General features: G+C 54.0%; 1 protein-coding gene across 2 annotated transcripts in view; it reads left to right on the forward strand.

Annotated features, from left to right (window-relative positions):
* The window catches only part of LRP1 (LDL receptor related protein 1), an 82,688-nt gene that overhangs the window by 31,076 nt on the left and 37,674 nt on the right, over positions 1-13,938 (forward strand). For both annotated transcript variants that reach the window (XM_045462821.1, XM_045462819.1), the window contains exons 13-23: positions 178-400; positions 1,549-1,750; positions 2,104-2,229; positions 4,710-4,850; positions 4,947-5,072; positions 5,541-5,657; positions 6,120-6,200; positions 7,814-7,981; positions 11,736-11,918; positions 12,352-12,552; positions 13,640-13,885. In XM_045462821.1, the coding sequence (XP_045318777.1) occupies positions 178-400; positions 1,549-1,750; positions 2,104-2,229; positions 4,710-4,850; positions 4,947-5,072; positions 5,541-5,657; positions 6,120-6,200; positions 7,814-7,981; positions 11,736-11,918; positions 12,352-12,552; positions 13,640-13,885 (1,814 nt within the window). The remainder of the gene's footprint in view (positions 1-177; positions 401-1,548; positions 1,751-2,103; positions 2,230-4,709; positions 4,851-4,946; positions 5,073-5,540; positions 5,658-6,119; positions 6,201-7,813; positions 7,982-11,735; positions 11,919-12,351; positions 12,553-13,639; positions 13,886-13,938) is intronic.

Consider the following 13,938-nt stretch of genomic DNA (forward strand, 5'->3'; position numbering starts at 1 on the left):
CACTCAACAAATATTTGTTGAATGGAGGAATGAAGGAAGGAAATGTGGGGGCTAGGGTTGAGCAGGAAGGAAGCCCCCTGGGAGGGGATCTGGCATAGCACACGTGGAGTGGGATCACACAGGAGGCTGCTGATGGCAGGGGTAGCCTTTGTGGTGCTGACCAATCACTGCCCACAGGTGGATGTACTGGACAGACTGGGAGGAGGACCCCAAGGACAGTCGACGAGGGCGGCTGGAGAGGGCCTGGATGGATGGCTCACACCGAGACATCTTTGTCACCTCTAAGACAGTGCTTTGGCCCAATGGGCTGAGCCTGGACATCCCAGCTGGGCGCCTCTACTGGGTGGATGCCTTCTATGACCGCATTGAGACCATACTGCTCAATGGCACAGACCGGAAGGTAGGCAGGCAGGCACCTGTGTGGGGGTGTTCATGTATGCACTGCTAGACCACATTTGTGTGCGGATGAGGCTTCTTATGTGTGAATGTGTGAGTCTCTCTATATCCAGGCCTGTGCACTTCGTGCATGTTTACCTACGTACCGATGGACGTGCACACCGGTGTGCTGTGTCTTATGTGTTGTATTGCTTGAGGATTGCCTCTGTAAGAGTCCATCTGTGATTGCATGTTGTCTGCAGGCTTGACACTCATGTGTACGCCTGGGTGTATACCTTGTGTGCACCTCGGCATGTTTATGCACACACACACAGCACACTTCGGTGTGTGCCTGCTGCATTCGCCTCTGTGCAAGTGCAGGATGACTAGAGATGGCATATATGTACACTTTTTCGTTTGGGTGGCCATGTGTTTTATGAGTCATGTGCCTACGAGACGTGTGGACTAAGCTCTTTCATAATATATGAGGCCCTTTATGATATGGCTCCTGACTATCTCTGTGGTCTTATTTCTGCCCCTGTTCCCTGTATCCCAGTATTTGAACAAGCAACACTACACAGCTTGGAAATTCCCAGCACACAGCATATCGAGTGCTGCCCTCTGTGCTGTTGCTTATGCAGTTTTCTGCCTCCACTCCCACTCCTCCTCACCCAGCACACTGCTCAGGGGCCACCTCCTCTAGGATGTTGTCTCCAAACCCCTTTTCCACCTTGGATTGCTGTGTATGCCCTCCATGAGACATACACAGTCTTTTTCATACCACAGCTTGGCCCTTAATAGATCCTGGCAAGTGTTTGTTGGATGAAGAAGCGAACGGATGAATTCTGGCTGTATGCTCAGTACTGTGTGTGTGTGTGTGTGTGTGTGTGCGCGCGCGCGCACACACATGTGTGTTGGAGGGATATGAATGAATATGGATGGATACAAGGGAGGACAAGGTGGACAAGTTCCCCATCAGCATCCCACTGGGTCCAGTGTCTAGCACCTCACTGTGTGCAAAGCTATCATCCTCAGGGGCTCCCAGCTAATGGGGGAAGCAAGACCCATACCCAGGACATGGACAAATGAGTAGACAAAATGGTGATCCCCCTGGGCCTTCCTCAGGCACCCCATTTGTCTATAGCTCTTCAGTAACCTCCCCTCAATTCTTAGATTGTATATGAGGGTCCTGAGCTGAACCACGCCTTTGGCCTGTGTCACCACGGCAACTACCTCTTCTGGACTGAGTACCGGAGTGGCAGTGTTTACCGCTTAGAACGGGGCACAGGCGGTGCACCCCCTACGGTGACCCTTCTGCGCAGTGAGCGGCCCCCCATCTTTGAGATCCGCATGTATGATGCTCAGCAGCAGCAAGGTACCCCCTGGGGCTGGGGCCAGTGAGAGGGTGGTACCTAGACAGGGGGGTAAGGCTACTCTGGGGAGGGGGGTGGTGAAGGCACTCCCCAGGGATCCCAGGCTCTGACTTTTGAGGCTCTCAAGAAGAAAGGCCCCCAACCCAGTTGACTTTGTCTTCCCTGTCTCCTTCCCTGCCCCATGCCTATGTGTTCTCTTCTTCAACGTGTTCATTATCTTCTCACCACTTCCTCTCTTTCTCACTCCTCACTTCAATGTGTCTTTTCCCTGTCCTCTCATCTCCTGTCTCTGGCCTCTGCTGACTCTATGACAACCCTGTCCTTCCTGGCCCCTCCCTTGGCCCCTCCTTTGCAGTGGGTACCAACAAATGCCGGGTGAACAACGGTGGCTGCAGCAGCCTGTGCCTGGCCACCCCTGGGAGCCGCCAGTGTGCCTGCGCCGAGGACCAGGTGTTGGACACAGACGGTGTCACCTGTTTGGGTATGAGGTGCCCAGCCGGGGCGGGTGGCCTGACAGTGGTCCTCAGCAGGAGGGGCCACCGTGTCCAATCAGAGATAAAGGAGGAAAAGAGGGTCCTGTGGGGGCAACAGGAGGCAAGGGATGGGGAGGGAGTAGGCTCTGGGGGCCAGAAGGGGGTTTAGGGAGGACTGGGTGCTGGGAAGAGTTAGGGAGAGCGCAAAGATTAGGGGAAGCTGAATGATGATCAGGACAGCTATGGAAAGGGGAAAATGTACTTTTACATTTGTCTCCCCTTGATTAAAGTAATATAACAACAGCTCTAAATATTGGAAATTAGAGAAGTGAAAAAAAGCCCGCATCCCACCAACAGACACCACTATATTGTTAGCATTGCAGGAAAGCGAACACCACCTTTTTGGGCCAGGTGGGTTACACGGTTGGTTTTCTGTAGCTGAGATCATACTGTACATAAAATGTGTTCCACCCTTTGGGGCTCATATGTGTCACAGCATTTTCTGTGTTATTGTTGCATTATTTTAAACAGCTTCTTTTTAAAGAAAAGTAGGTCATGCTCATTGTAAAAGATAAATAAACAAACAGTGTAGAAAAACATAGGAGAAAGTACAAGTCACCCAAATACCATGTGACATGGATGTCACTCTTACCATTTGGGGGGACACCCTCCCAAACATGTCTCTACATGTTTCCCTTTATTTATTTATTTATTAAAAAAATTTTTTTTAACATTTATTTATTTTTGAGACAGAGAGAGACAGAGCATGAACGGGGGAGGGTGAGAGAGAGAGGGAGACACAGAATCCAAAACAGGCTCCAGGCTCTGAGCTGTTAGCACAGAGCCTGATGTGGGGCTCGAACTCACAGACTGTGAGATCATGACCTGAGCTGAAGTCGGACGCTTAACCGACTGAGCCACCCAGGTGCCCCACGTTTCCCTTTATTTAAACGAGCCAGGTTACACATGCTCTTTAGTTTTCTGCTTTTGTCACTCGACAGTAGGTCATAGATACGTAAGCAGAATTTTTAATGGCTGAAATATATTTCATTAGTAAACGTTCCGTAACTTTCTCAACCATTTCTCTACCATAGGACGTTTAAGTTGTTTCTGTCTTTGTTATAATCACAGCTAACATTCATTTATTGAGCACAGATCAGGTGCCAAGATGTGATTTTAAGCACTTCCCATGCAGCAACTTGTTTACTCCTTAAAATATTCATGTAGGGAAAGTATTTTTATTATCCCCAATTCACAGATAAAGAAAACGAGGCCCAAAGTTATAACAGGGATTTGAATCCAGGAAGTCTGACCCTGAGCCTGTTTTTTTTTTTTTTTTTTTTAACCACTTGCTTTGCTATTTCCCATATCTTCCTGCCTTCCCATATTGGATGGTTTCCTTAAGATAGAATCCCAGAAATGAAAATGGGTCAGTGGGGCCTTAATGGACAGCTAAGAATGAGTGACTAAGGCCAGGTGGAGGGCAAGAGCATTGACAGAGAGGGGAACTGAGTGGCCAGGGTAATGGAAGGATCCGCACAGATGTTGAAATCACCAAGAATTAAAGCAGGAGAGATTGGAGGAAAAGTGACACTGAGCCATCAGCTAAAAACCCTTAAGGATGACAGGAAGTGGCCTGAAAGCCCATTGAAGTAGGGGTTGGTGTAGTCTAATAACATGAAAATCAGAGCTGATTTTTCAGAAAGGGAAGCAGAACAGTCTCGAAGCAGTTGCACAGAGCAAGACAACACATGCCAAGGCCCAGTGGTCTAGGGCCACAGGAGAGAAAATAGGCACCCACGGGACGCACAGAAGCTTCAGGGATTAGAGCCGGGATGAGAGTTGGACAGGTCAGAAAGGCTGCAAGCAGAGCTTAGGGTGCAGGGACAGGAGCCGACCTGGGAGCGCTGGGCTTCTCCATGTTACCGATGCAAATGCAGACAAAGCACAAAGTGATTTTACTGCTGAGTGCTCAAGGTAGACCGGGTGGGGGGGGGGGGGGGGCGGCGGTGAGGTGGCAGTGATGAGGGTGGAAGGGTGGAGCCTGCAGAGTTCTGGGACCTGTTTTCACTCCGGCTGGTAGAGTTCATGCATCTGTGAAGGAAAAAGTCCAGGCACCACGACAGGGCTCTGGGGGCCCCGGGGGTAACTTCCAAGGAGCAGTTTGTGGAGATGATAGGAAGCTGGTGAGAAGTGGTCTTCTCAGGAGGGACAAAAGTAAGGGGTGGGGGGCTCTAGGCTCTCTTGGAAGCTGCTTCTTCTCGGGCCATACTGCAGTACTGAAAGTGTTCAAGTAAACATCACCCTTGTGGCTTGAGAAAGAGCTGCGGTTTCCATCTAGATTATTTGTGAAGAATCACGCCCTAGGAAAGATTACTGTCTGCATATTATTTAAAATAATACAACAGGCAAACGTAGTACAGAGAGCTGAGCACCTGTCCCATGACCTGCGTCTGACTTTCCCCCCACACCCCTGTGGTGCCCACAGCGAACCCATCCTACGTGCCCCCACCCCAGTGCCAGCCAGGCGAGTTCGCCTGCGCCAACAGCCGCTGCATCCAGGAGCGCTGGAAGTGTGACGGGGACAACGACTGCCTGGACAACAGTGACGAGGCCCCAGCCCTCTGCCGTGAGTCTCCCGCCCCTCTCCAACAACTGCAGGGCAGCATGTGGAGAGAGCTGGGCCCCGCCCCTCTCACTGATCCCTGAACTCCTCACTCCTCAGATCAGCACACCTGCCCCTCGGACAGGTTCAAGTGCGAGAACAACCGGTGCATCCCCAACCGCTGGCTCTGTGACGGGGACAACGACTGTGGGAACAGTGAAGACGAGTCCAATGCCACTTGTTCAGGTGTGGGTCGGAGTGGGCTGCACTGGGCACCCCTCAGGCAGGGAGGCCGGGGCGGGGAGGGGCAGCCAGAGTGGCCTCAGGAAAGAAAGAAGCATGGGGTATTGAGGCAGATAGGACAGGACGCTGAGCAGGAGGAAAGGAGTGCTCTCCCCTTCCCCAGGAGAACGGGGTTGGCTGGGAGGACTGAACCGGGGTGGGTGGGGAAGGCGGGGACAGATCACAGCTCCAGATTGGAGACAGAAGCAAGTCAGGGTGGATCTTCTCCTTGGAGGATACCAGAGACCCCGTGAGAGATGGGGTGAAGCAGATGCGGGGGTCAGACCACATATGTGGCTTTAAACTTCTCTCAGAGAAATGACATTGAGACCCTTGGGAAGACTTCCTGATAGGCAGAGGACAGGAGGAAAGAACAGGAAATTAAGAGAGGAGGGCAAGACTATGAATACCCGCACCCATCCCTGTCCCCAGCTCGCACCTGCCCACCCAACCAGTTCTCCTGTGCCAGTGGCCGCTGCATCCCCATCTCCTGGACGTGTGATCTGGATGATGACTGTGGGGACCGTTCTGACGAGTCCGCTTCATGTGGTAAGAGGGACAGCAGGGAGGCTGGGCTGGCATGGGGAACAGGGAGCCCGTCGAATGTGCCCTGGGGTGGGGTGGGGGGCTGGAGGGCCCCTGAACCTTAGTCCCTGGGTGGTCTTGAGCAAGCGCCTTCATCTCCGAAGCCTGTGTGAGTTTTGTCCGCAAAATGAGGATAATAAGAGCACCCACATCACTGTGCTGATGTGGGGATTCAGTGAGATGATGCAGGAAGAGCACTCAGCACGGGGTCAGTGGTGGGTAACTAGAAGTTTGAAAAAGGGATGCTCAGAGGGATGGGGACGAATGAGCAGAGCTTCAGGCCGAAGCCCCGCCACGTAGCTTTCCCATCCCTGTCTGACCGGGCTACAGCTGCTGGTTCCAGGAGGGACCCTGCACCCACCTGCCAGGTGCCATGATGCTGTATGATCTTGAGGGCCCTACTCAGCTGTTCTTTCTCCCTGACAGCCTATCCCACCTGCTTCCCCCTGACTCAGTTTACCTGCAACAATGGCAGATGCATCAACATCAACTGGAGATGTGATAATGGTAAGAGCTTGCCCCCTTTAACCTGCCCTGATTCCTAGGAAAGCTAAAAGCCACAGCCACGCCCTGGGTGGGAGGTAAAGGGGTTTTAGAATCAAGCTGGGGCCTCCCGCCAATCCACTAAAGCCCCACTGGGTTGTCTGGGAGAAAGGAGGACAGGCCAGAAGTGCCATGGGGGAACTAGTGTGGAGAGACGGGAGACCCTCCCTGCCACCTGTCAGTACCATTCCTCCCCAGACAGGGCCCGAGCTGCCCTTTCTCGGGCAGAGGCTTGGGGGCCAGGGAGAAATGAGTGAGAAAGGCTAGAGGGGCAGAGCAAGGAGAGCCCAGTGCCCAACTCCCTTCTCCCCGCAAACCCCATCTCCTGGGGTCCTTGGTGCACCCTCCAGGCTCCGCCTTCAGGCTCGGAAGCCCACCTGGCGGTCAGCCACGGACCAGGTGATGTCAGCCCTGAGCCACGGGGGCCAGTGCATCGTCATGTGTGTGCCGTCTCGGGGCTCTGGTTGTGTCTGTGTGTTGTGACGTGTTGCACCGGAGGCTCCAGCCCTGGCTGATGTGTGAGAGCATGTATTGGGTCAACACCACGTTGCCCCTCATCTTTGCTGTGTCTCGTGTGCCAATGGTTGCCCTGGCGGTTTCTGTGTTTCAGAGAAGGATTGTGGGGACGGCTCTGACGAAAAGACCTGTCCTGAGCCTGCCGGTCAGTGCATAGAAGCACATGCACCATCACCCCAGAGTCCCAGCTGGCCTCGGGCCACCTCTCAGAACCCCTAGGCAGCTCCCCTCTCCAGAGCTCCTAGGACGTGAAGGGAAAGAGAGAAGGGAGAGAGGAGGCAACAGAGAAAGACAGTGGAAGGGAAAGAAGCAGAGGGGACAGAAGAGAGGAGATGACAGAGAGGTGGGGACAAAAAGACCAAGACACAGAGGGAGAGGAGAGAGGATCAACTCCAGATGGAAAAGAGGCAGGAACACACCCAAGGGGGAAAGCTGTACCCCAACCTTCTCAGGTGTCCCAAAAATGTGGAAGGAAGTCCAGTAGCCCCTCACCCACAAGACCTAGAAAGCAGGACGTTCATTCAGTCACCCTCAGATGCCTTCCAGGAGTGGCCCCCGAGCCTTCCCAGCTGCAGGCAGTACCCCTTGTGAGTCAGGTGGCCGCAGCATGGGGCGCAGCAGTGGCCAAGCTGAGGGCGGGCCTCATCGGGCCCTTCCCTCCCCAGCAGGGCAGCCTCACCTCCACACCACCCACCTTTCGCCCTCCCAAGCCAGAGGAATCCCTGCCTTTCCCCCAAAGCAAGCAGACCCCTGTTCCCACACCCTGCCAAAATGAGAAAGGGAAAGGAACGCGTCCAGTCCCCCACCCGCCATCCTCCGAGACTCAGGGAAGGGCCCTCCCGGAGCCCACCCCTCCTCTCCCCGCCCCCTGCGTGGGCCATGGTGCATGCTGCAGTCTATGCAGTTTCTGTGTCTTTTCTGTTTGTTATTTTCTCAGTGGGGGGGTGGGGCGGGCTGAGGGTGGGAACGGGAGGGGGGCGTGGGGGCCCCAAGCTGGGGTCACAGAGAAGGCAGCTTGCTGACCTCCTCCTCGCCTCTCCCCTTGTTGCCTCCCCCCTCAGACAATGACTGTGGGGATAACAGTGATGAGGCCGGCTGCAGCCACTCCTGCTCCAGCACTCAGTTCAAGTGCAACAGCGGGCGCTGCATCCCCGAGCACTGGACCTGTGACGGTGACAACGACTGTGGGGACTACAGCGACGAGACACACGCCAACTGCACCAACCAGGGTGGGTGCCTGGGGGCCAGCAGGCGGGATGAGACCATCACACGCCAGTCACTTAGCCATCCCTCTGTCCCTCCATCCTCCCCGTTCTGTGCTGCAGCCATCTGGGAACCAGAGATAACCCAGACATGGCTCTTATCCTCAGGAGGTGCCTGTCGTGTGGGAGAGAGACATTGTCAACAAACCTTTGTCACACACTGTTAAGATTACGGGCTTTGCAGTTGGGTGGCCTTGGGTTTGAGCTCCAGCTCTGCAACTTACTATCTGGGTGGCCTTGAGCAAATTGCTTCATCTCTGTGGGCCTCTGTGAGTTTCATCTGCAAAGTGGGGATAATAATAGCACCCACATCACAGCACTGATGTGGGGGTTCAGTGAGATCATGCACAAAAAGCACTCAGCACACAGCCTGTGCTCGAGACCTGGTAGCTTGAAAAAGGGATATTCGGGGGTGGGGGTGGGCCGGTAAGGATGAATGAGCACAGTGGGGACCAAAGAAGAGAGGGGTTGGCCCCGTGAGGGTCCTCAGTGCTCAAACCTCCAGGACCCAGCTAGGGGGCAGTAGGGGCCGAGTCTACTGGAAGGCACAGACCCTCTCAAGAAAGATTTGTTTCTCAGCTCTGGCTGATTGTTTCCATGGAAGATTGCAGACCCAGGGTTGCCCTGGCTATAAGAGAAGTCATAAATGCAGATTTTTACGTGGAATCTACCCATTTTTTTTTAACTTTCCACATTTTTTTAAATTTTATTTTTTATTTTTTAAAATTTACATCCAAAGTAGTTAGCATCTAGTGCAACAGTGATTTCAGGAGTAGACTCCTTAGTGCCCCTTACCCATTTAGCCCATCCCCCCTCGCACAACCCCTCCAGTAACCCTCAGTTTGTTCTCCATGTTCATGAGTCTCTTCTGTTTTGTCCCCCTCCCTAAATCTACCCATTTCTAAGCCCTGCTGTATTTGTTTCCTATTTGCAGCCACAACAAAGTTCCACAAACTGAGTGGCTTAAACAATAGAAATTTCTCATCTCAGTCCTAGAGGCTGGAAACCCAAGTCCAAAATATTGGCAGGATTGAGGGAGGCCTCGCTCCTAGCTCTTGGCATTTGCAGGCAACCTTTGGCATTCCCTGGCTTGTATATGCTTCACCCCAATCTCTGCCTTCATCTTTACATGGTGATCTCCCTATGTGTGTGTGCCTGCCTATCTCTGTGTCCAGATTTCCTCTTTATGTAAGGACACAGTCATATTGGATAATGTCTCACCCTAATGACCTCATCTTAACTCGACCATTTGCAAAGACCTATATCCAGGGGCTCCTGAGTGGCTCAGTTGGTTGAGCATCCAACTCTTGATTTTAGCTCAGGTCATGATCCCAGGGTTGTGGGATTGAGCCCCGCACAGTGTGGAACCTGCTTAAGGTTCTCTCTCTCCCTCCACCCCACTGATTTTCTCTCTCTCTCTCTCTCTCTCTCTCTTTAAAAAAAAAAAAAAAAGAGATCTATTTCCAAAGAAGATCACATTCACAGGTACTATGAGTTAGGACATCAGCATCTTTTTTAGGGAACACAAATCAACCCATAACAACTGACAATGGACTTCAAAGGTTTTAAAAATACTGTAGGCCAAAATCTTTCGGCAGGCCTCATCTAGCCCCTGGACCTCCAGCTTGCAACCTCTGCCTTACAGAGTGAAGGTGTACACAGTTAGACCAGTACTGATGGCACGCATACCCACTCTGGACCCAGAACTGAGAGAGAGGGCAGGGAGGGTCACCTGAGGCCCAGGAAATAGTCACTGAGTCTCAAGGGCCATCTCAGAAGGGCTGGGTGAGTGGGACAGGTAATAGTGCCTTGGGATTCTGAGAAGGGAGCTTCTGGAGGCTTGTGGTGTGGTGGAGAAGCACTCTGCCCCTCACTCACAAGCTGGGTGAACTTGGACAAGTCATTTCCTCTGAGACTTGGCTTCCTCCCCTATGAAATGAGAGGAGATGTGTGGGGGCCTGGCATGTGGGAGCAGACATGTCCTGATTGGTAGTGACTGTTAACTGTGGTGGTAGCTGCAGTGGTCTGGGGCCATTGAGGAAGAGGCGGGGTCTGCATTGGGCCCTGATGAGGGATTCGACTGTGGCCAAATGGACATGAGGGAGGGTCCTCAGAAGGGGGGCGCTAGGGGTGGAGAACACAGTAGTAAGATTTAGACAGTGAAACTGAGCACTTTTGCCTCTGCTTGGGGGAGGGGGACCCTCAGACTGGAGGGGCCGATGGGGAATGAGGCTGTGTCCAAAGGGGGCAGATTATATCAGCAGTTGAAAGTCAGGCACTGGGGTCTTTGAAGGACTTTGAAGCTGGAAGGTGATAAGATATAGGAGGTGCTGGGGCGCCTGGGTGGCTCAGTGGGTTGAGCATCCAACTTTTGATTTCGGCTCAGGTCATGATCCCAGGGTCGTGGAATAGAGCCCTATGTCATGCTCTGAGCTGAGTGTGGAGCCTGCTTGGGATTCTCTCGCTCTCTCTCTCTCTCCCTCTACCCCTCTCCCCTGCCTCCTCACTCTCTCTCTCAAATAAAAAAAAAAACATAAAATAAATAAAAAATACCCTGAAAAAAATGATGTAGGAGGTGCTTTCAGAGGATAATCCTAGAAGGAGATTCGATGAGAAGGAGGTTCAGGGGCCCCAAGGAAGGAAAACCAGCCCCAAGAAAGGCCAGTGCTGAAATGCAGGCACAAGACAAGAGCACTGACCACATTCATGGCGGGGCGGGTGGAAGGAGCGGGCGGCAGCGTGAGAACAAGGTGAGGCTCCTGCACAGTCACCTATGCCTCCGGGTGCTGTTCCTGTTCCTTTCCGGCCTCCTGAGTCAGATCTCAGTGCTGCAGCCGGAGTGATCCTGAAGAACATGAGTCAGATCACACCCCAGCCCTGCCCTCGAGCCTGCACTGGCTCCTTATACACTTGAATCAATGCCAAGCCCCACTCCATGGCCTGCAGGGCTCCCACCACCTCTCTGACCTGTGTTCCTGCCACTCATTTCCTCCTTCACTCTACTCCAGCTATGCAGTCTCAAATATGCCTCGGGCATTTTGCAAACATGCCCTGCGTGGTCCCATCTCAGAGACTTCGCACTCGCTGTTCCCTCTGCCAGGCTGCAGCTCCCGGTATTCTCATGGCTGATGTCATCCAAGCCTCTGTTCAAACATCTGCTCAGAGGCCTTCCTTGACCATCTTACCCAGTAGCATCGTCATCTCTCGCTAGCCTTGACCCAGCTTCATCTCCATGGCATGGAACACTCCCTGCAGTAACAGTCTGGATTTCTGTGTCATGTCTTCACTGTCTCTTCCCTGCTAGAACTTCACCTCCATGAGGGTAAAGACGGGCTCGCTCACACTGGCACCTGGAACAGTGCCTGGCACACATGAGGCACTCAAGAGGTGTTTATGGAATGAACGGGTAAAATGGAGGCTGGGCCAAGATGGGGGGCCTTTGAGTTCTGGCCCAGCAAACTGCTTATCCAATAGAGCACTGGTGTGTAAAATAGAGAGATTATAGACGAGCTGATTGCTGGGGTCCTGGGAGGTGTGACATTCCTGACTCCAAGTTAGCTTCTGAGAAGTGTCGGCAGGGCTCAGAGAACTCTCCATCCCTGCCTTGGCTCATAGCTCTGGACTGGGCAGAACAGGAGGGGGATTGGGAAGGCAGACACGGGAATGGCTGACGTGGAGCCCCTACCCCCCCCCCCCCCGCCTTCCCTCTGTCCCCCTGCAGCCACACGGCCTCCCGGTGGCTGCCACAATGATGAGTTCCAGTGCCGACTGGATGGTCTGTGCATTCCCTTGCGCTGGCGCTGTGATGGAGACACTGACTGCATGGACTCCAGTGATGAGAAGAGCTGTGAGGGAGTGACCCACGTCTGTGACCCCAATGTCAAGTTTGGCTGCAAGGACTCCGGTAAAAAGAAGGAGGGGCAGGAGCCCGACTGGGGCAACATGGACAGGAAGAGACCATATTGAGAGGCAGTGCAAAGGAGTGGCGAGGGAGACAGCACTATGCTGCGGGGGCTGGGGGTGGGGACATGGTGAGGCAAAGGGCCACACAGAAAAAGCTTGTGCATGATGCATGGGGGAAGCTTCGTAAGGGGCCAGGGCCTGCCCTAAAGGCCCTGGAAACCAAAACCCTCACCAGAGTTGAGCTTCAGCACCCTCTGCAGATTCTTGCTTTCTTTGTTGCCTCTGTGAATCTGACAGAAAAGGCCTCCAAGGTTCCTAGTGGACCCCAAGGCATTACAATCATGACCCTATTAGAGAAACCCATCGGGTCTGAGAAGAAAGGCACGGAGAGCCCTCCCGCCCGGGCCTGCCCTCATACTATACTCACCCCGCAGCTCGATGCATCAGCAAAGCTTGGGTGTGTGATGGCGACAGTGACTGTGAAGATAACTCTGATGAGGAGAACTGTGAGTCCCTGGCCTGCAGGCCGCCCTCGCACCCCTGCGCCAACAACACCTCAGTCTGCCTGCCCCCCGACAAACTGTGTGATGGCAACGACGACTGTGGAGACGGCTCAGACGAGGGAGAGCTCTGCGGTGAGGATTAGGCCTAGTGGGGAGGGTGGCTGGGTAAGGAGTCTCGAGGACAGGTGGAACGGGGCGAGTTCATCGGGGAGTGGTCTCAGACTGGGAAAGAGCAAGCAGCACCCCAAGAAGTTACCAGCAACCCTTACTGGTTTCAGACTGGCCTCGGCAAGTGGCCGGGCTGAGCACACCACACTATTATCGCATTTAATCCATACAACAGCCCTGTGAGGCGGACAGTGTTATCATCTCCATCTGACAGAGGAGAAAACTGAGGCAGAGAGGTTAAGTAACTGGTCCGAGGTCGTAAGGTGTCCGAAGTGCACCCTCTTCCTGCAGTCACAGACCCTCACTCACACCCACCAGAGAACAGCACAGAGCTGCTTTTAAAGATGAAGACACCAGGGTTGAGTGTTGAGGTGGTCGGGGCAGGCTTTCCAGAGGAGGCAGCGATTTAACTGGGTTCCCAAGGACAGATAGTGCCCGTAGAGAGAGAAGGTGGGGCGAGGAGGCTGTGCATTCAAGGATCAAAAGAAATAAGGGTCAGGGAGGGGAGCAGAGCAGAGCAGCCTGTCTCCTCCACGCCAGGCAGAGCATCTGTTGCAGGGGGGAGGAGTGGGGGAGGAGGCAGGCTGGGACCGGCCCGAGAACTGCTGACAGGTCATCAGTCAGGGCTGGCAGATCTCAGGGTGTGTCAGAGAACCTGGCAGGACATTCCCTACCACACCCCACCCTAATCACACCCAAATCAGAAGAGATCGAGGAAAAAAGGGCAACCCCCAGAGAGAGGCAGAAAGCTGGGGCCCCCCACCACGGGCTCAAGAAGAGACCGGAAAATAGAGACTAGATGCATCCATGATGTGAGGGTGTTCCTCAGGGAAAGGAGAAGGGTGGCCCCCGTGGTGGGTGCTGAGGTCCCAATCCTGGTCCTGAGGAAGCGCGGGGACAGAGGCTTGGCCGGCAATGGAAAAGAAAGATGCTACGGGCAGGGTGCCAGGGCTCTGTCTGGGCTGCCCAGGACTTGAGACCCAGCCAGGCCGTCGTCCTGCCTCCTCCTGGATCCTGACCCTGATCCTGTCTCTTGTTGCCCACACCACAGACCAGTGCTCTCTGAATAACGGAGGCTGCAGCCACAACTGCTCGGTGGCACCTGGCGAAGGCATTGTGTGTTCGTGCCCTCTGGGCATGGAGCTGGGGCCCGACAACCACACCTGCCAGATCCAGAGCTACTGTGCCAAGCACCTTAAGTGCAGCCAGAAGTGTGACCAGAACAAGTTCAGCGTGAAGTGCTCCTGCTATGAGGGCTGGGTGCTGGAGCCGGACGGCGAGAGCTGCCGCAGCCTAGGTGAACCACGGGTGAAAGGTGGCCGGGAAGGCTGGGCAGGCTGAGGCAGGCCC

This window comes from Leopardus geoffroyi, chromosome B4 (assembly GCF_018350155.1).
Source record: "Leopardus geoffroyi isolate Oge1 chromosome B4, O.geoffroyi_Oge1_pat1.0, whole genome shotgun sequence".
NCBI classification, from domain to species: domain Eukaryota; kingdom Metazoa; phylum Chordata; class Mammalia; order Carnivora; family Felidae; genus Leopardus; species Leopardus geoffroyi.